The sequence below is a fragment of the Rhinopithecus roxellana genome, chromosome 13 (assembly GCF_007565055.1).
Source record: "Rhinopithecus roxellana isolate Shanxi Qingling chromosome 13, ASM756505v1, whole genome shotgun sequence".
Taxonomy (NCBI): domain Eukaryota; kingdom Metazoa; phylum Chordata; class Mammalia; order Primates; family Cercopithecidae; genus Rhinopithecus; species Rhinopithecus roxellana.
Genome location: NC_044561.1, coordinates 52,199,524 through 52,221,342, shown reverse-complemented (window position 1 = coordinate 52,221,342; position 21,819 = coordinate 52,199,524). Strand labels below are relative to the sequence as shown.

Genomic DNA, 21,819 nt, shown 5'->3' with positions numbered 1-21,819 from the left:
GCCAACTCAGGGCTAATTTTCATATGCAGAAAAGACGATTCATAAACTTCATTTTTATTTTAAAAACGATTTTCAATGTATTGAAAATATAAATTAAATAATCAAGTAAGTCAAATCATATGAAATTGCTGATATCTGGCTTTTCTTTTTGAACTACGAAGAGTCCTTGTCATGTGGTAACTATTAGACGGTTCTTGCATTGCTATAAAGAAGTACCTGGAGCTGGATAATTTATAAAGAAGAGGAGTCTCCAAGCCATACAGGAAGTGTGGTGCCAGCATGTACTTCTGGTGAGGGCCTTGAGGAACTTATAGTCATGGCAGAAAGCGACAGAGGTGCAGGTGTATCACGTGGCAAGAATGGGAATGAGAGTGAACTGAGCTGGGGAAGGTGGTGAGAGTGAACTGAGCTGGGGGAGGTGCCACACACTTTTAAACAATCAGGTCTTGTGAGAACTCACTCACTGTGGGGAGGACAGCACCACACTATTCATGAGGGATCTGCTCCCATGACACAAGCACTTCCCACTAGGCCCCACCTCAACCATTGGGGATTACATTTCAGCATGAGATTTAGAGGGCACAAACTTCCAGATTCTATCAGTAACCAATTCCTTGGCCTTTTTTTTTGAGACGAAGTCTGGCTCTGTTTCCCAGGCTGGACTGCAGTGGTGCAATCTTGGCTCACTGCAACCTCTGCCTCCTGGGTTCAAGCGATTCTCCTGCGTCACCTTCCCAAGTAACTGGAATTACAGGCACCTACCACCACGCCTGGCTAATTTTTTGTATTTTTAGTAGAGATGGGGTTTTACCATGTTGGCCAGGGTGGTCTTGAACTCCTGACCTCAGGTGATCCACCCGCCTTGGCCTCCCAGTGCTGGGATTACAGCCTTGAGCCACCACTTCCAGCTCCTTGGACATTTATTTATTTATTTATTTATGAGAGGGAGTCTTGCTCTGTTGCCCAGGCTAGAGTGCAGTGGCACGATCTCAGCTCACTACAAGCCCTGCCTCCTGGGTTCATGCCATTCTCTTGCCTCATCCTCCCGAGTAGCTGGGACTACAGGTGCCCGCCACCTCGCCCGGCTAATTTTTTTTTGTATGTTTAGTAGAGACGGATTTTCACCTTGTTAGCCAGGATAGTCTCGATCTCCTGACCTCGTGATCCGCTCGCCTTGGCCTCCCAAAGTGCTGGGATTACAGGCTTGAGCCACCGCACCCGGCCTGCAAACTCAAATGTCTTAAAAGATTTCATTTCATTTTAGGACTCTAGGTGCATAGAATTGGGTTAACCATACTCCTTGTTCCAAATGTACTCTCATCATTGGTTTATGCATGGCTCTCATTCACCTGTGGATTTGAAATAATATAATAAATGCCCATGAACTCACCGCTAGAACTACAAGTGCCTCCCCACCCCCTGGGTCCATCTACTTGCTCCTACTCCTTCCTCATGGGTCCCTCCCCTCCTCCCAGTTTCTTTTTAGATTTTTAAGTTGTCTGGATTAACAGACACCATGTTTTTGAACACTTACATAACCCTTATACATTATAGTTATGTGTTGCTTCACAACAGATACACGTTGTGAGAAATGCATCCTCAGGTGATTTCATCATGCAAACATCATAGAGTGTACTTACACAAATCTAGATGCTGTAACCTACTTCACACCTGGGATTTATGGGGTAGCCTATTGCTCCTAAGCTGTAAACCTGTACAGCATGTTACTGCACTGGATACTGTACACAGCTGTAACACAGTGGTATTTGTGTATCTAAACATAGAAAAGGCACAGTAAAGATACAGTATAAAAGATAACAGTACACCTGTCTAGGGCACTTGCCATGAATGGAGCTTACAGGACTGAAAGTGGCTCAGGAAGTCCGTTTGTGAGTAGCGTGTGAATGTGAAAGTGTAGGACACAACAGTCACTACTTTAGACTTAAAAAACACTGTATACTTAGGCTACACTGAATTTATTTTTATTTTTATTTTTTTGAGACGGAGTCTCGCTCTGTCGCCCGGGCTGGAGTGCAGTGGCGCCATCTCCGCTCACTGCAAGCTCCGCCTCCCAGGTTCACGCCATTCTCCTGTCTCAGCCTCCCGAGTAGCTGGGACTACAGGCGCCCGCCATCTCGCCCGGCTAGTTTTTTGCATTTTTTAGTAGAGACGGGGTTTCACCGTGTTAGCCAGGATGGTCTCGATCTCCTGACCTCGTGATCCGCCCGTCTCGGCCTCCCAAAGTGCTGGGATTACAGGCTTGAGCCACCGCGCCCGGCGGCTACACTGAATTTATAACAGCCTTCTTCTTTGATAAATTAATCTTAGCTTACTATCACATTTTTACTTTATAAACTTGATTGTTTAACATTTTTGATTCTTTTGTAATAACACAGCTTAAAACACAAACACATTGTACAGCTGTAAAAAATATTTTTATATCCTTATTCTAAAAGCTTTTTTCTAAGATTTTGTATTTTTAAAAAAATTTTGTTTTTAAAATTTTATTCTTATTTTTATTTATTTATCTCTACAAATTTGTGAACATACAAATTGCTATGTTTCCTAGGCTGATCTCCAACTCCTGGCTTCAAGCAGTCCTCCCACCTCAGCATCCCCCAAGCACTGGGATTATAGACGTGAGTCACCAAGCCCAGCCTGTTTCTTACTTGGTAAACTTTTTTTGTTAAAAACGAACACACAAACACACACATTAGCCTAGGCTACCCAGGATCAGGATCGTCAGTATCACTGACTTTAACTGCACACGTGTCCTCCTAGAAGGTCTTCATGGGCAGTAACGTGCATGGAATGGTGAACTCCTATGATAACAGTGCCTTCCCCCCAGTAGTTCCTGAAGGACCTGCCTCAGGCTGTTACTGTTTTGTTGTTGTTTTTTTTGAGACAATATCTCACTCTGTTGTCCAGGCTAGAGTTCAAGTGTGATCTTGGCTCACTGCAACCTCTGGCCCCCAGAATTAGCAATTCTGCCTCAGCCTCCCAAGTAGCTGGGATTACAGGTGCCTGCCACCGCACCTGGCTAATTTTTGTATTTTTAGCAGAGATGAGGTTTCACATGTTGGCCAGACTGGTCTCAAAGCCCTGACCTCAAGTGATCCACCTGCCTCGGCCTCCCAAAGTGCTGGGGATTACAGGCATGAGCCACCATAGCCAGCCGTTTTTTTTTTTTTAAATAAGTAGAAGGAGTCCACTTTAAAATAATAGAAAACACATAAACCAGTAACAGTTGTTTATTATTAGGTACTGTGTACTGTACGTAATTGTCTGTGTTATACATTTTATTTTATTTTATTTTATTTTATTTTATTATTTCATTTTATTTTATTTTATTTTATTTTATTTTATTTTATTTTATTTTATTTAGAGATGGAATCTTGCTTTGTTGCCAGGCTGGAGTGCAGTGGTGTGATCTCAGCTCACTGCAACCTCTGCCTCCTGGGTTCAAGCAATTCTCCTGCCTCAGCCTCCCTAGTAGCTGGGACTGCAGGCACGCGCCACCATACCCAGCTAATTTTTGTATTAGGCGGGGTGTCACCAGGTTGGTTAGGATGGTCTCAATCTCTTGACCTCAAGGGATCTACCTGCCTCGGCCTCCCAAGGTGCTGGGATTACAGGTATGAGCCACCGTGCCCGGCCTTGTCTGTGCTATACTTTTATATGACCAGCAGCCTACTAGGTTTGTGTACACCAGCATCACCAGAAATACGTGAGTACTGTGCTGTGCTACAATGTCATTAGACCATAGGAATTTTTTTACCTTCGTTGCAATCTTATCGGACAGCCATCATATATGTGGTCCATTGTTGGGCGAGACATTATGTGGTGTATGACTGTACAAAATTTACAAATATGGTAAGCTTGAAGTTTTCTTATATATTCTAATATATATAAATTTAGCAAGATTTCAAATATGTACAGGTTGCTTTTTAACATAAAATATGACTGCTGTGCTTTTAATTTCCTAAATTGTTAATTATATGTCTTTATGGGGCTAAAAGATATACAGCATCTTAAGGAACATAGTTACTATATTATATAGGATACAGGCTAAGCTGTATAACAATGGGACCCAGAGCTACAGGGGCTCAAACAAGCTAGAAGTTAAATTTCTCTCTCTGGGCAGTGGTTTTGCTTTGGAAGTCCATCCAGGGACCCATTATTTTCCTCATCTTCTTCCTTGGTTCTTTCTCCCATCTTCCCTCCTCTATCCTAGGTAGTGGTTCTCTCTTGCTAGAGTCTGGCTCCCCTGCTACTCCACCACCATCAGCTTCATCCACATTCTAGCCTTCAGAATGGGGGAAGAGAGCAGGTTGGAAGACAACCAGTTTCCTCTTTAAAACTGAAATCTATCTGGGCGTGGTGGCTCCTGCCTGTGGTCCCAGCTACTTAAGAGGCTGGGGTGGGAGGATCACTTGAGACCAGAAGTTTGAGGTTGCTGTGAGCTTTGATTGCCACTGTACTAGAGTAAAACCTCATCTCTTAAAAAATTAATAAATTAAAAAAATACATTTGTGATCCAGAAATTTCACATGGTGACTTCTGCTCCCATTCCATTGTCCAGAACTTAGTCACATAGCTCCCATGGTCACTTAGGTGTAGGGTAGGCTGAGAAATGCATTCCCTAGCTGGACAGTCATGGATTCAGCAGAAACCAGGAGTTCTGTTCCTGTAAAGGAGAAAGAAAGGCTAGATTTTGGGAGATAATTAGCATCTCTGCCACAGCTATCTCAGTTAACTGACTTTCCAAGGAAGATTTAATTAAGACTTTGCTGAGTGGTAGTTACTTAGTTCTTTTTTTTTCTTTTTTCTTTTTTCTTTTTTTTTTTAGATGGAGTCTCTCTCTGTCGCCAGGGTGGAGAGCAGTGGCGCAATCTTGGCTCACTGCAACCTCTGACTTCCTGGTTCAAGCCAGTCTCCTGCCTCAGCCTCCCGAGTAGCTGGAATTACAGGCACACACCACCACAACCAGCTAATTTTTGTATTTTTAGTAGAGACGGAGTTTCACCATGTTGGTCAGGATGGTCTTGATCTCCTGACCTCATGATCTGCCCGCTTTGGCCTCCCAAAGTGCTGGGATTACAGGCGTGAGCCACTGTGCCCAGCCGTGGTTACTTAATTCTTAATTTTCTAGGGTAGAATAATGCCTTCCCAATGAGGAGGATTGCCACAGTCCAGTTAGATAATTTCACTTATGATCAGAGACATCAGTGGGTCTTGCAACCAGGGGCTAGAGACGTCCAGAGCCATTCATGTTGACCACTCTGGCTGTTACCCTGAGCTCCATTTTATAAATTAGGATTCAAAACTTAAAAAGGGATTGATCTCATAGCTCACTGTCTTCTAACCAAGTCAACAGTTCCCTTTCGGGTTGATTGCTTGATGGGATTTTGCATTTTGGGGGGCTTTTATGAATCTGTGCATGTATGTTTCACCTAACGTCACAGCCCCATTTGAATTTTACAGGGTCCTAAGATATTAAATATAAAAATATATTATGTGGCCGGGCGTGGTGGCTCAAGCCTGTAATCCCAGCACTTTGGGAGGCCGAGACGGGCGGATCACGAGGTCAGGAGATCGAGACCATCCTGGCTAACACGGTGAAACCCCGTCTCTACTAAAAAATACAAAAAAGCTAGCCGGGCGAGGTGGCGGGCGCCTGTAGTCCCAGCTACTCGGGAGGCTGAGGCAGGAGAATGGCGTAAACCCAGGAGGCGGAGCTTGCAGTGAGCTGAGATCCGGCCACTGCACTTCAGCCTGGGCGACAGAGCGAGACTCCGTCTCAAAAAAAAAAAAAAAAAAACAAAAAAAAAATATTATGTAAGAAAGACATTTGAATTTGATGGGATCTTATATTTTTTCACATTTTTAAGACTATACAATTCTTAAAGATATTTAAAATATCTTTTTAAATTTTGGATGTTTCAAATGGCTTTGATCTGTGGTCATTCTGTAGATTCCTAACAACAGATAAATGGATCTTGAAATTCAGTTTTAAAAAATGTAGCATTCACATATTCATATTTTCGCTTATTCATTCATGAACATATTTATTGAACATCTATGTTTCACTTATTTTGCTTGATGCAGTAATACCAAGAAGCGATGGCAGATTCAGCTGTTTTCAGTATTTTCTGCACTTGCATTAGCAATCACATTTAGTAAGAATTGTTGAGCCAAAGAACTTAATACAATTCTTTTTTTCCACAGGAAATTTGCTTATGTTCCTTGTACTCGATCAAGGCATTCATTGAAGGTTTATTGATTGCCTGTTATATGCCAGATTGTGTGCTAGGTAGGGCTGGAGGCATGAGTCACGTGGAGAGGAAAGATTCATTCAGAGATGACATTCCCTGTTTGTCAGGAACTCAGTGTGGGGGAGCAGAGAACTAAGTAAATGAACAATTAAAGGTCACCATGTTAAGTACTGTAGAAGGCATGGATAGGGATTCTCGGGGGACCTACCTAGATTGGGTGAGGTCAGGAAGGACTTTCCAAGGCAGGTGATGTCTGAGGTTTAAGGTGAAAATAGGAATCAGGTGAAAGGAGGAAAGGCCTTCCCAGGTAGAACAGCATGTACAGATGTACAGAAAGCATTTGCACCTGGCCACTGCACACAGCTCAGTACATTTGGAGTCTGCATTCACCTGAGTTGGGGAATGGCCCTAGATAAGACCGGAGGGGAAAGCAGGGGGTGGAATGTTGTGTGGGAAATTACCTTGATGCGGTGGTAGCGTCCAAGAACACGGCCAAGCAGGCTATTCCAGCAGTCACAGAATAGAGAGGCTCATAGGCTGAGTTAAGATGCTTGAATCACGTTATTTATTACATCAATTCAAAACATGCAGCAAGAAACGGGGAGAGATCTGGGATCGGTTAACACTTAGGATCGGGTGCCTATGGAATGGAAGGAGCACAGTCTGAATCCTCGGCCATGTGATGTTCATACATGGAGTCCTGTCTCCGTCTGCTGCATCAGCCTTCCCTGCCAGTGGTGTCAGTACAAGGACTAGAGCTGAAGTTACACAAGGGCCCAGAAGGTGGAAGGTGCCTGTAGTCAGCACACAGTTGCTTTGTTAGAGAGACTTGGATATATTTATCTGCAATAGCTGTGGCTTACCAGAGACCTGCTGAGATGCTGTGTGTGTTTTTTAATCTGTGTTTCTAGACAGTATATAAATGGGGTCTGGCCGGGCACGGTGGCTCAAGCCTGTAATCCCAGCACTTTGGGAGGCCGAGACGGGTGGATCACGAGGTCAGGAGATCGAGACCATCCTGGCTAACACGGTGAAACCCCCGTCTCTACTAAAAAATACAAAAAACTAGCTGGGCGTGGTGGTGGGCACCTGTAGTCCCAGCTGCTCGGGAGGCTGAGGCAGGAGAATGGCGTGAACCCGGGAGGCGGAGCTTGCAGTGAGCTGAGATCTGGCCACTGCACTCCAGCCTGGGTGACAGAGCCAGACTCCGTCTCAAAAAAAAAATAAAATAAAATAAAAAAATAAAAAAATAAAAAAAAAGGGGGTCAAAATGGGTGGCCAAATTAAGGATGACATAACTGTCAAGTGGCATAGTTTGTGTCTTACTGATATTTAAGATTTGATAAGATTGGCCCTGGTCAGCCTGGGCAGCACAGCAAGATGCTGTCTCCATAAGAAATAAAAAAAAAAAAAAAGTAGCCAGGCATGATAACGTATGCCTTTGATCCCATCTACTTGGGAGGCTGAGGTGGGAGGATTGCTTGAGCCCAGGAGGTTGAGACTGCAGTGAGCCCTGATTGCACTATTGAACTCTAGGCTGGGTGACACAGCTGTGAGACCCTGTCTCTCTCTAAAAAAAAAAAAGATTGATTCTCCCTTGACTTTCTGCCTAGGACTAATACTCTTTGGTTTTGTCCTTTTTATCTATGTTCAACACATGTATGTTCCACTTATTTTGTCTGTCTTGAGCGTGTCTTACAAGCTTTTGACTCACTATGAGTTTCATCCATGCTATTTGTTTTTCTTGTTTTCTATGTAGCAGAATTGAATATACTCACAAATTGGATGGCAAATGGACATAATACACAAATCAAACAAGGCTTATATGTGTTAACCAGGAGTTTGGACTTGATCCCAAGGACAGTAGGCTAAAACCTAAAGTTTTTTTTTTTTTTTTTTTTTTTTTTTTTAAAGCAGAATGATCAGATTTGTGCTTTAGGAAGGTCACAATTCAGGCAGATTGCAGAAGGGATGGGAGGGGAGCAAACCTGGAACAGATTGTAGGCCAATGTGGGAAAAGATAATGGGCTTGGTGAGTGTTGGGAGTAGGAACACTGAGATAGAGACAGATGGCCATATTGGTTAGGAGGTGATGGCCTGTGGTTGGGTGGTGGGTCACTTGTGGAGATGGGGAATGTAGCAGGAAGGACTTAGAGGGCTGTTGTCAGGAATACAGTTTCACACATTGTGTTAATCAGATTGCTGGAGTAACAGATAAGCTTAGAATCCCAGCGGCTTCTAACCGTGAATCCTAGTTTCTTGGGTATGTTACTCGTATGCTCAGCAGGTTCGCTGCTGCTCTTTCCAGCTGTGACTCTGTTTTGAGCTCTCTGCTCTCTACATCTCTGTTGTGCAGGGTCTTGGGCCAAAGGAGCATGCCCATTTAGGGACATGTCATTCTCATGCAGAAGGGGAAGACTAATTGCTGGCAGAAACTTGTTGCAGTGCATTGAAGATAGCTGCAAATTCTTTCCTCCTGTTGAGAGGTGGAGTCACTTCCCCCTCCCTTGAATCTGAACTGACCTTAGTTATTTGTGTGTCCACTGGGATATGATGGAAGTGACATTCTGAGAATTCTCAGGCTAGATCATAAGAAACCTTGGAGCCTCCTTCTGGGCTCTTGGAACATGCCATCTGGGAGTCCAGCTCCTATACTGTGAGGAAGCTCAAGCTGCCCTGTGGCGAGATCCACATGAAGGAGAAGGACGTGGCTCTTTGTGGACAGCCCTGGTCGAGCTTCCAGCTGACAGGCAGCTCCAGCTCAGAGACAGAGGCATCTTGAAAGTAGGTCATCCAGCCCTGGTTGAGTCACTCTACCTGATGCCACATGGAGCAGAGTTAAGCTGTTCCTGCCCAGTCCTGTCCAAATTGAGATTCATGAGCAAAATAAATGATTAGTTTTAAGCCACTGAATTTTGCAGTGGTTTGTTACACATCAGTGGATAACTAAACCACTTGGGATACCTCTTAAAACTCCTCTTCTTCCTCAGCTTACATCAGTGGAATGGAGGGATGAGGTGGGAAGTAACTGTGGATGTAAATGCAGCACACCTTCGTGGGCCTCGGCAGTGTATCGGACATCTACAGAACACAATAATAACACTCTTCTGTGTGGCAACAAGGGTATTTATTCTCACAATATTTGTATTATTTTCTCACTTATTCAGAATATTTAAACAGTGAGACCCGCCTTTTCCCTGAGCATCTGGCCAGTCATGGTTTCGCAGTTCCTCTTTTCAGCTCCACCTGGGTCAGTTGACCATTTCAGCTCCTGCTTGCTGTGACTTTGTGATAACTCTTACACTGTTACTTGATTTTCCAATACCCTTCTCTTCAAAGTGCCATAGGGCATGTTGTCTTTTTTTTTTTTTTTTTTTTTGAGACAGGGTCTTATTCCGTCATCCAGGCTGGAGTGCAGTGGCATGATCAAGGCTCACTGCAGCCTTTACTTCCTGGGCTCAATCCATCCTCCCACCTAAACCTCCCAAGTAGCGGGGAATACAGGTGCGTGCCACCACACCCAGCTAGTCTTTTGTCTTTAGTAGAGATGGGGTTTTGCCTTGTTGCCCAGGCTGGTCTTGAACTCCTGAGCTTAAGTGATCCTTCCTGCCTTGGCCTCCCAAAGTGCTGGGATGACAGGCATTATCCACTGCACCTGGCCTGTCTTTTTGCATAATATCAAGTGAAAGTCAATTTTGTAGCTCTCCTTTATCCTCTCTGTTTCCAAACACAAAAGACAGCAAGGATAGCCAGAAGTTAAAAATAACCTCTTCTCTTTACTCTTGTATTTTCATTTTTTTTTTTTTTTTTTTTTTTTTTGAGATGAAGTCTTGCTCTGTCACCCAGGCTGGAGTGCAGTGGTGCGGGGTCTCGGCTCACCACGACCTCCGCCTCCGGGGTTCAAGTGATTCTCCTGCCTCAGCCTCCTGAGTAGCTGGGACTACAGATGTGTACCACCATGCCCGGCTGATTTTTGTATTTTTAGTAGAGACAGGGTTTCACCATGCCAGCCAGGCTGGTTTCAGACTCCTGACCTTGTGATCCACCCATCTCGGCCTCCCAAAGTGCTGGGATTATGGGTGTGAGCCACTGCGCCCAGCCCTGTATTTTCAAATTCTCTTCCTCTGCGTGTCCAGCCCTCCTCCATCCAATTTGTTACTAGAACTTTTTAACAATTTCACATTGAATTAAGATGATTTGTAAGAGGAGAAACAAGAGTCAGAAAAATTAGCAGCATCCGTGATCTGACTCTGCGTACCAGTGGGTTGAGATTTCTGTTCCCGACACTGGCTGCAGAGCCGCTGCCTGCCAACGCCCCCTGTTGGGCAGGGCCACCTGTGCTAGTTTAACCTGGGGTCTGTCACTCCCAGGCTGCTTCTTGGATGTGAGTTTTTTTTGTTTGTTTGTTTGTTTGTTTTTTGAGACGGAGTCTTGCTCTATTGCCCAGGCCAGAGTGCTGGAGTGCAGTGGCGCGATCTCGGTTTTGCAAGTTCCACCTCCCGGGTTCATGCCATTCTCCAGCCTCAGCCTCCCGAGTAGCGCGCCCAGCTAATTTTTTGTGTTTTTCAGTAGAGATGGGGTTTCACTGTGTTAGCCAGGATGGTCTCAATCTCCTGACCTTGTGATCCGCCTGCCTCGGCCTCCCAGAGTGCTGGGATTACAGGCGTGAGCCACCGGGCGCAGCCTGGACGTGAGTTTTAAATGGAGCAGAGAAGATATGCCTTGCGGGCTGCCATACATTGTAACATCAAGTCAAGAGCTTTAGTTACTTAACAGATTTCTGCTGGCTGCTATTATAAGAGGAAACTCCTTTGTTTATGGACAGCCAGGGCTTCCTTAGCTTTGATCTTTGGGAGTAAGCCTTTTGCTTGACTTCCCTTTTCTTTTCCATGCCTTTGTTTCCATCTCGAAGTGCAAATTTGAAGTGGCCTGTTTGCCTTTATCCACTGAAAGGCAAACACCCTGGGCGACGTATCAGTGACAGTGCGGCTCTGCTTTGATGGGAGCACCCAGCGCTGCTTGAAGGCATTTGTATGGTCCGTGGCTCATGGACCACGCTCCTAGAAAAAGGAAATGCACTTAGTTGAGGAAACAGTTGGCAGAGTGGAGAAACTTGATCCGGGATGTGTGGATGTATTGTTCTTTGGCCTCTTCCGGTCCTTCCTCTTCTTTTGTTTATCTCCTGCCTCATTCCTCCTTAGAGGCGTGTGGGAATTTCATTATTGGCTCCTTTTACATTGCCAGTGCCTGCTACCGCAGGGGACTAAATCAATGTTTTTACAGCTAAATTCCGGGTTGAGTCTCCATTGGCTGAGCGGTTCTCCTCCTCCTCTGATTGCTCTGAGGACAATGATGCCTTTGGTTTCCTGCAGGAGGTTGCCCTGTTCTTTTCCATGTTTTCCATGCACCCTCATCCCAAAAGTCTGCCCTGCTACAGTGTTAGTTTATCTTCTCATCTTCCTGAACTGACATCCTTTCCCCCATTCCCAAAGCTGAAATCAACGGACTCTCTGTCCTGAATCAAAGATGTCATTTCTGAAATGTAGAATTCTGCTGAAATGCTGGGTGGGCCTGACCCGCCAGGTGAATTCTGCTTCCCTTGGCTGTGTGTCCGGGAGGAGAAGGTGGGAGAAGTAGGTAGTAAAGTGGAGGGAAAGCTACAAGTAGAGCTAAATGAAAATTCTGGAGTTTCTCTTTGTCCAAATATTCTACACAGTTTAGTGAGTTGGCCATAAAGGTCTGTGTTTATTATTTTTCCCTCCAAGGCCATGTTTCTCAGGTATTTTTTTTTCATGATTGTTTTTCCAAGGAGAATAATTAGATTCAAGTTCACTTTAAGAAGGGAAATGAGCTACTAAGGATTAAGATTTCGTTGTGGGGGGCCAGACACGGTGGCTCACACCTGTAATCCCAGCACTTTGGGAGATTGAGGCAGGAGGATCGCTTGAGCTCAGGAGTTTGAGACCAGCCTGGGCAACATAGCGAAATCCCGGCTCTACAAAAAATACAAAAATTAGCTGATCATGGTGGTGCATGCCTCTTGTTCCAGCTACTCGGGAGGCTGAGGTGGGAGGATTGCTGGAGCCCAGGAAGTCGAGGCTGCAATGAGCCATGATTGCACCACTGCAGCTGGGGTGATAAAGTGAGACTGTCTCAAAAAAAAAAAAAAAAAAAAAAAAGGTTGTGGTGTAGGGTTGAGCCTTGGAGGGCCACAAACTGTTGTAATGTCTTAAGATTTTTTCTACCTCCCCACTCCCTGCCAAGATCGGTTTTTGCCCACTAGGGATGATGTGGTTTCTCATGAGGTTACTTGCTTTAAAGGACTCTGTATTTTGGAACCATAAGAGCGCCCCTTGTGGCCCAGGCACTTAGTGCTCCCAGTAACCTTCCAAGGTAGGTGCTCTTATCTCTACCTTACAGACAGGACATTGAAGCATGGGGAATTTGAGTAGCTTGCTCAGGTCACACGCCCTTAACCGGAGGAGCCAGGATTGAAGTTTGGGAAGTTGGACTCTAGAGTCCATTTACTGACTAAGCTGTGCCGAAGAGTGTAGAGACAAACAAACTGCCTGGACCCTTTTCTTTTTGTTTTAAAAAATTGAGATGTAATTCACATATCATGAAATTCACCCTTGAAAAGCAATTCTGTAGTTTTTAGTATGTTCACAAAGTTGTGCAATCATCAGCGTTATCTAATTCTAGAACATTTTCAGCACACCAGAAAGAAACCACACACCTGTCAGCATTCACTGTCTGCTCCCCAACACCTCAGCTCCTGGCAACTGCGAATCTACTTTCTGACTCTAGATTTGCCTATTTTAGATACTTCACGTAAATAGCCTCATAAAATATGTGACCTTTGGTTGTTGGCTTTTTTCACTTAATGTATTCAAGATTCATCCGTGTTGTAACATATATCAGTAGTTCATTCCTTTTTTATGGTTGAATAATGGTCCGTTGTATGGATATACACATTTTATATATCCATTCATCTATTGATGGGCATTTGGATTGTTCCTACCTTTTGGCTATTGTGAATAATACTGCTGTGAACATTTGCATACAAGCTTTTTGTGTGGGCATATTTTTTTTCCTGAATGATGAAAAATGGCCATGAAAGTATTTTTTAGTTGTATATATTTATGGGGTACAACATATGATGTGGTTTTTTCTTTGAGACAAAAAAACCTCACAAAACCTGTAGTCACCATGATGTACAGTAGATCTTCAAAACTTATTCACTAAAGGATTTTAAGCAGAGGACTAGTGCAACATTTTTTTTTTTTTGAGATGGAGTCTAGCTCTGTCGCCCAGCCTGGAGTGCAGTAGTGCGATCTCGGTTCACTGCAAGCTCTGCCTCCCGGATTCATGCCATTCTCCTGCCTCAGCCTTCTGAGTAGTTGGGACTACAGGCGCCTGTCACCACACCTGGCTAATTTTTTGTATTTTTAGTAGAGATGTGGTTTCACCGTTAACCAGGATGGTCTCAATCTCCTGACCTCGTGATCCATCCGCCTCGGCCTCCCAAAGTGCTGGGATTACAGGCAAGAGCCACCGCGTCAGGCCAAGGAATAGTGCAACATTTTTAAAGGAATAATGACATTACCCTGGTGACTATGTGAAGAACGTCTTGGGGAGAGCCAAAATGAATGAAGGGAGCTTGACGAGGTCATTAAAGTATGATGATGGAGGGAGGTGACCAAAAAACAGGATGTAAAAACATAAGCCACCTGTCCACTTCTTGATGCTGACTAAATCTTATTAGCTGAACAAATGGAACAACAACAACAATCAAAAAACCAAAAACCAGAATCAAAACAAAGAAGCAGGAAAAAAAAGAAAGAAACTGTCCTTACTAGTTTTGTTGTATATTAAATTTTAGTTGAGGTATAATTTATATAAAATAAAATGCACAGATTTTAGATGCACAGTTGTATGTGTTTTGATGAATTTATACATCTAGGTAACTGCCTGGGTAATTAAGACATGAAACATTACCATCACCCCAATACATTTGTCTTGCACCTCTTTCTATTCAATTCTTTCTACTTGGGCCTCTCATCTTTTTGACATGGTAAATTAGTTTCTCCTGTTCTAGGAATTCGTAGAAATGGAATTATACAGCATGTATCCTTTGGCGTCTTTTTCTTCCACTCAACATAATGTTTTTGAAATACATCCATGTTGTATATATCTCACATTTGTTTCTTACTGCTGAAAAGTATTCTCTTGTATGAGAATCATCATAAACCATTACAATATGTGACCTTTTGTGTCTGATGTCTCTATTTTGTAGAGATGAGGAACCAAAAGAATTAAAATGGAAGCTTGGAGAATGAACTTCGGATTCTGAAGTGTCTAGAAGCAGTATATGTTCAGATCTTGGTAGCAGCCAAAATGAACTATTTTGGGGCCACTGGAGTGGTCTATAGGGTCCCTACCCCTGGGGCCTAAGTGGAGTTGGAATGAGGGTGCCTGATGATCTGTGTAAACTGTAGGATGGGCCTCATTTGGGGATGTGGGTAGTGTGTCCATATTTCCCTGAGAAGGATTGGTCTTGACTCTACCCTCAGTTTTTTTTTGTTTTTTTTTTTTTTTAATTTTTTTTTTTTTTTTTTAGACAGGGCCTTACTCTGTTGCCCAGGCTGGAGTGTAGTGGCATGATCACAGCTCACTGCAGCTTCAACTTCCCAGGCTTAAGTGATCCTCCCATCTAAGCCTCCCGAGTAGCGGGAACTACAGGTGCCTATCACCACACCTGGCTATTTTTTGTAGTTTTTCATAGAGACAGGGTTTTGCCATGTTGCCCAGGTTGGTCCTGAATTCCTGATCCTTCTGCCTCAGCCCCACAAAGTGCTGGGATTACAGGAGTGAGCCACCGCACCCAGCCTCATTTTCAGATATTTGCTGTTATTGAGCTTCTTGTTTTTGCCAGATATGCTTGCATTTGGCTTTCTTGAGTTTTGCTCCAAGGTTTTTGAGCCAAACCTGCAGTACGTCTGGATGTATTTCCATTTTGGAGACCATATCTTTCTAAAGGCTGGGGTTTGGGTATGCGTTCTTATTGAGCAAGTTCAGATCTTCCAGTTTCTCAGTGAACATAGTTTGTTTCTTTTGTGAAGGCCTCTGGGGCTTGCCTTTGGGAAGATCCTCTGAGCCTAATCTAGATGTGTTCTTGTGTTCAGGTCCAGTTGTCTCAGGTATATACTGGGGAGTAGAATTACTAGATCATATGGTAACTCTATGTTCAACTATTTGAGGAACTCCCAAACTCTTCCAAAGCGGCTGCACTTTCATTTCTTTTCTTTTTTTTTTTGGAGATGGAGTCTCGCTCTGTCGCCCGGGTTGGAGTGCAGTGGCCGGATCTCAGCTCACTGCAAGCTCCGCCTCCCGGGTTTACGCCATTCTCCTGCCTCAGCCTCCCGAGTAGCTGGGACTACAGGCGCCCACCACCTCGCCCGGCTAGTTTTTTTTTTTTGTATTTTTTTTAGTAGAGACGGGGTTTCACCATGTTAGCCAGGATGGTCTCGATCTCCTGACCTCGTGATCCGCCCGTCTCGGCCTCCCAAAGTGCTGGGATTACAGGCTTGAGACACCGCGCCCGGCCCAGCACTTTCATTTCTATGAGCAATGTATTAGAGTTCCAGTTTACCTTGTCCTCGTCGGTATCTTTTTTGATTCTAGCCATCCTAGTGGGTATTTTGTTGTATCTCACTCTGGTTTCTGTATGCATTTCCTTAATGACTGATGATGTTGAGCAGCGTTTCGTGTGCTTATTGGGCATTGGTATATTTTATTTTCTTTTTTTTTTTTGAGACGGAGTCTCGCTCTGTCGCCCAGGCTGGAGTGCAGTGGCCGGATCGCAGCTCACTGCAAGCTCCGCCTCCCGGGTTCACGCCATTCGCCTGCCTCAGCCTCCCGAGTAGCTGGGACTACAGGCGCCCACCACCTCGCCCGGCTAGTTTTTTTGTATTTTTTTAGTAGAGACGGGGTTTCACCGTGTTCGCCAGGATGGTCTCGATTTCCTGACCTTGTGATCCGCCCGTCTCGGCCTCCCAAAGTGCTGGGATTATAGGCTTGAGCCACCGCGCCCGGCCTCTTTTTTATTTTGAGATGAAGTCTTGCTCTGTTGCCCAGGCTGGAGTGCAGTGGCGCGATCTTGGCTCACTGCAAGCTCTGCCTCTGGGGTTTGCGCCATTCTCCTGCCTCAGCCTCCCTAGTAGCTGGGACTACAGGTGCCCGCCACCACGCCTGGCTAATCTTTTTTTTTTTTTTGTATTTTTAGTAGAGATGGGGTTTCTCTGTGTTAGCCGGGATGGTCTTGATCTCCTAACCTGGTGATCCACCCACCTCGGCCTCCCAAAGTGCTTGGGATTATAGACGTGAGCCACTGCACCTGGCTGGGCGTTTGTATATTTTCTTTGGAGAAATAACTGTTTACATCCTTTGCCCGTTTTTAGATTGGATTGTCTTTGTATGGTTGAGTTGTAGGAGTTCTTACATGATTTGCCAGTACTTTCTCCTATTTTTGTGAGTGTGTTGTCTTTGCATTTTCTTGATATCTTTTGAAGCCCAAAAATGTTTGATGAAGTCCAGTTTATCTATTTCTTCTTTTGCTGCTTGTACTTTTGATGTCTTATCTCAGAAGCCATTGGTTGATCAAAAGTCATGACAATTTATGCCTGTGTTTTCTTCTCTGAATTTTGTAGTTTTAGCTCTTACATTGAGGTCTTTGATCCAGCTTGAGTTCATTTTTGCACATGGTCTGCATGGTGTGAGGAAGAGGTTTATCTTCATTCTTTTTTTTTTTTTTTTTTTTTTTTTGAGGCGGGGCCTTGCTCTGTCGCCCAGGCTGGAGTGTAATGGCACAATCTCAGCTCACCGCAACCTCTTCCTCCCAGGCGGGATTGCAGGCGTGAGCCACCCAGCCTGGCCCATTTCTCCTTTTTCTAAAATAGGTCTTTGACCCTTCCCTATCTGTGGTTTCTTCTTTTTCTGTATCAGTTTAATGCAAATCTGAGTCTTTTAAAGTTTAATAGGTTTTTTTTTGAGACAAGTCTCGCTCTGTCGCCAGGCTGGAGTGCCCAGGCTGGAGTGCCCAAGCTGGAGTGCCAGGCTGGAGTGTTGGCTCACTGTAACCTCTGCATCCTGGGTTCAAGCAATTCTCCTAGCCTCAGCCTCCCAAGAAGCTGGGATTACAGGCGCCTGCTACCATGCCCAGCTAAATTTTTTTTTTTTTTGAGACAGGGTTTCACTCTCATTGCCCAGGCTGGAGTGTAGTAGTGTGATCTCGGCTCACTGCAACCTCTGCCTCCCAGGTTCAAGCGGTTCTCCTGCCTCAGCCTCCTGAGTCGCTGGGATTACAGGTGCCTGCCACCACGCCCAGCTAATTTTTTGTATTTTTTAGTAGAGACGGGGTTTCACTATGTTGGCCAGGCTGGTCTCGAGCTCCTGATCTCAGACAATCCACCTGCCTTGGCCTCCCAAAGTGCTAGGATTACAGGCGTGGCACACCACGCCTGGCCAATTTTTGTATTTTTAGTAGAAATGGGGTTTCACCATGTGAGTCATACTGGTCTCGAACTCCTGACCTCAGGTGATCCACCTGCCTCGGCCTCCCAAAGTGTTGGGATTACAAGCGTGAGCCACCGCGCCCAGCCTATCTTCATTCTTTTACACGTCAGTATCTGGTTGTAATAATAATGGTTGAAATATTGGTTGGAAAGACATATTATTTCCTTATTGAATTGTCTTGGCATCCTTGTCCAAATTCAGTTGTCCATGAATGTGTGTTTATTTCTATACTGTCAGCTCTGTTCTGTTGGTCTATATGTGTTAGTCTATTTTCACACTGCTAGAAAGAACTGCCCAAGACTGAGTAATTTATAAAGGAAAGAGGTTTAATTGACTCACAGTTCTTCATGGCGGGAGAAGCCTCAGGAAACTTACCATCATGGCGGAAGGCAAAGGGGGAAGCAAGGTATGTCTTACATGGTGGCAGGTGAGAGACAGAGACAGAGAGGAAACTACCAAACACTTTATTGATTGACTGATTGATTGATTGAGACAGAGTCTTCCTCTGTCACCCAGGCTGGAGTGCAATGGCATGATCTCAGCTCACTGCAACCTCCAGCTCCCGGGTTTAAGTGATTCTCCTGCCTCAGCCTCCCAAATAGCTGGGATTATAGGCACCCACCACCACGCCCGGCTAATTTTTGTATTTTTAGTAGAGACAGGGTTTCACCATGTTGCCCAGGCTGGTCATGAACTCCTGAGCTCAGGTGATTCACCCACCTCGGCCTCCCAAACTGCTGGGATTACAGGCATGAACCACCGCACCTGGTCCAAACACTTCAAAAGTATCAGATCTCATGAGAACTTACTATCACGAGAACAGCATGGGGGAAACTGCCCCCAGGATCCTGTCACCACCAGGTCCCTCCCTTGACACATGGGGATTACAGTTGGAGATGAGATTTGGGTGGGGACCCAGCCAAACCATATCACTATATGTCTATGCTTATGCCAGTTGGACGTTGACTTTTGAAACCCAAGTTGCTTGGATGAGCAAGGACCCTGGGGGCAGAAGTGGTGTGTCTTGCGGGAATCCCCCTTTCCTCTGTAGGTTCAAGATTTATCCCAACACTTGACTTGGAAGTTCATTATTATCTAGTCAGTTCTTCCAGACTTCTAAGGTAATGCTTTATTCATTTATTTTATCCAGCATTTAAAAAATAGTTTTTAGGAGGAGTTAGTTCTAAAATCCTATCCCACCAGTATATAAAATAGAATTCAAGCCAAGTGTGGTGGCCCGAGTCTGTTGTCCCAACTACTCGGGAGGCTGAGGCGAGAGAATTACTCAAGGCCAGGAGTTCAAAACCAGCCTGGGTGATACAGCGAGTACTCATCTAAAAAAATAAATAAATACAAATAAATAAAAATGGAATAAAAAATTATTTATCTATAATTATGAAATTCAGGGCAATGTGTCCCTGAGAAGGTATCTTTAGGAAGTAGAGGAATCATTCATGGCATCTTTAGAAAAAGACTGTGCTGCTCACTGCTGCTTTTAAAGCCACATTTGTGACCGCTAATAAAAGCAGCTGTTGGTAATTGAGTACTTTATTCCGGTCCATCTAAGCTTTCTACTGGGGGCATTACATATACCCTTTGATGTCATGAACGCTACCAACCTTTAAATTATATTTATTTATTTATTTAGTTTTTGAGATGGAGTCTCTCTGTCACCCATGCTGGAGTGCAGTGGCGTAATCTTGGCTCACTGCAACCTCTGCCTCCTGGGTTCAAGCAATTCTCCTACCTCACCCCCCCCCCCCCCCGAGTAGCTGGGACTACAGGCATGTGACACCACGCCTGGCTGATTTTTATATTTTTAGTAGAGTATTCTTGTTTTACAAATTAGGACGCTGCGAGAGTCAGAAGCTTGCCCGAGGACAGACAGCGATGATTAGTTGTCTTTGACTCGGCCTCAGACCCGACTGCAGCGCCGGGCTCTTCACCTCATAGGCACTCTTCTCTATGGGAACCCTCAGCGAGAGTATGGGTGTTCCAGGCCCCAGTGTCACAGTCTTCTGTAGTAAGAACTGGAAGGCTAAGCGGGGTGTTTTGCCTGCTCTCTTTCTCCCTGTCCCCCTTGTGGTGGGAACCTGAACCTCCTTACAGGGAGGAACTGTCTGGAGAGTCTTTTCAGATTGTTCTCACAGTTTGAGTGCAGGAACCACAGGGGAAGCATGTTTTAACATTCTGATATCTGGAGTTCAACTCCAGAAAGTCCAGTGCACCAGACAGGGAGGGAGTTGTGCTTGGGACTCTGAAGGTCTGATGTGCTCCTTGGGAGGTCGGTTGCACTTGGTCTCGGACCACACTTTGAGACAAGCGGGTCCACAGGTTACATTGAAAGTAATTGGGTATTGTGGACTTGTTCTCTCCTCTTCTCTGTTTTTAAAGGGCAGCATGATACTTTTCTGGTGTGTGGGGAATGTCCCTTTATCTTTTAGTTCCCTAAAAAGGTGGAGACTTCAGTTACTTTTTTTTTTTTTTTTTTTTTGAGACAGAGTCTCGCTCTGTCTCCCAGGCTGGAGTGCAGTGGCCGGATCTCAGCTCACTGCAAGCTCCGCCTCCCGGGTTTACGCCATTCTCCTGCCTCAGCCTCCCGAGTAGCTGGGACTACAGGCGCCCGCCACCTCGCCTGGCTAGTTTTTTAAATTTTTTTAGTAGAGACGGGGTTTCACCGTGTTAGCCAGGATGGTCTCGATCTCCTGACCTCGTGATCTGCCCGTCTCGGCCTCCCAAAGTGCTGGGATTACAGGCTTGAGCCACCGCGCCCGGCCGACTTCAGTTACTTTTAAATGAGAGAGTTATATTTAGTGTTTTGTAAGCACTGTTGTCAGGTAGAGATGAGAATGTTTGATTCAAAACAACTCTGATATTAATAAAATGTAGTATCCAGTAATTTGTTATTAATGACTATAATTTAGTGATAGGAGCCTCAACAGAAAAATAAAGTATCTGGTTATTTTAGAGAAGAAAAATCTCAACCTGTCTTTTCCCATCGCCTCCCTCTCCTGCTTTTTCTCAGATTGTCAAGTGGTCAGACTGTTGTTTGCCATTAGCTTGCAGACCTGGGGATCCTTATCGGCTAATTGCTGAAGCAAGTGTGGACAACTTCAGCAAGCTGGGGGTGGCATTCATGGAAGATAGACTCCACATGGATAATGGACTGGTACCCCAAAAGATTATGTGTAAGTAACTTTAGAAAATGTTTTTATTGGCCAAGCATAGTGGCTTATGCCTGTAATCCCAGCACTTTGGAAGGCCGAGGCAGGAGGATCGCTTGGAGCCCAGGAGCTTGAGACCAGCCTGGGCAACATAGACACCCGTCTCCAAACAAACAAACAAACAAAAAATTAGCTGGGTGTGGTGGTGCATGCCTGTGGTCCCGGGTTCTTGGGAGACTGAGATGGGAGGATCACTTGAGTTGGGAGGTTGAGGCTACCGTAAGCCATGATCATGCCACTGCATTCCCATGTGGGTGACAAAGTGAGGCCCTGCTTTTATCATAGTGGGACACTATAGGTTATTAGCTTAAGGACTGTTGAGCACTCTTACTGGTATGACATGAGGGCTATGCTTAGTTTCAGTGTAATTCAGTCAACAGGTTTGATTTTACTATAATAATATACAATTCATGCACGTGTCAAGATTTTTTTGGGGGGCTGCAGGGTACATTTTTAGTGCTTATTAAATTTCTTAAACAAGAATGTTTCATGACTGCATTGCTCATGAGGTGGCATTCAAATTCAGAACCCATATAATATTTATTCCACATAGTTTAATACAGTATAACTAGTGTCTGGACTACAGTTCTGACTGAGTGGGAAGCATAGCTAGTGTTACTATGAAGTTCTAAATCAAACAGCTTTTTACTGAAAATATATGTATCACAATTTTTTGGGACAAATCGTTTTTCAGGAAACACAAACTGTTCTTCCTTAATTAGACTTAAAAGCAGGCTTTTTATGTC

The 21,819-nt window shown here is 44.6% G+C and overlaps 1 protein-coding gene across 6 annotated transcripts in view; it reads left to right on the top strand.

The window, feature by feature from the left end:
• Positions 1-21,819, top strand: part of HLCS (holocarboxylase synthetase) — a 255,067-nt gene that overhangs the window by 38,430 nt on the left and 194,818 nt on the right. For 3 of the 6 annotated variants that reach the window (XM_030915743.1, XM_030915741.1, XM_010384694.2), the window contains exon 3: positions 20,875-21,037. In XM_030915743.1, coding sequence (XP_030771603.1) covers positions 20,875-21,037 — 163 coding nt within the window. Of the gene's footprint in view, positions 1-2,569; positions 2,640-20,874; positions 21,038-21,819 lie in introns of those variants that run through there. The other 3 variants (XM_030915744.1, XM_030915742.1, XM_030915745.1) reach the window with 3 other exon arrangements.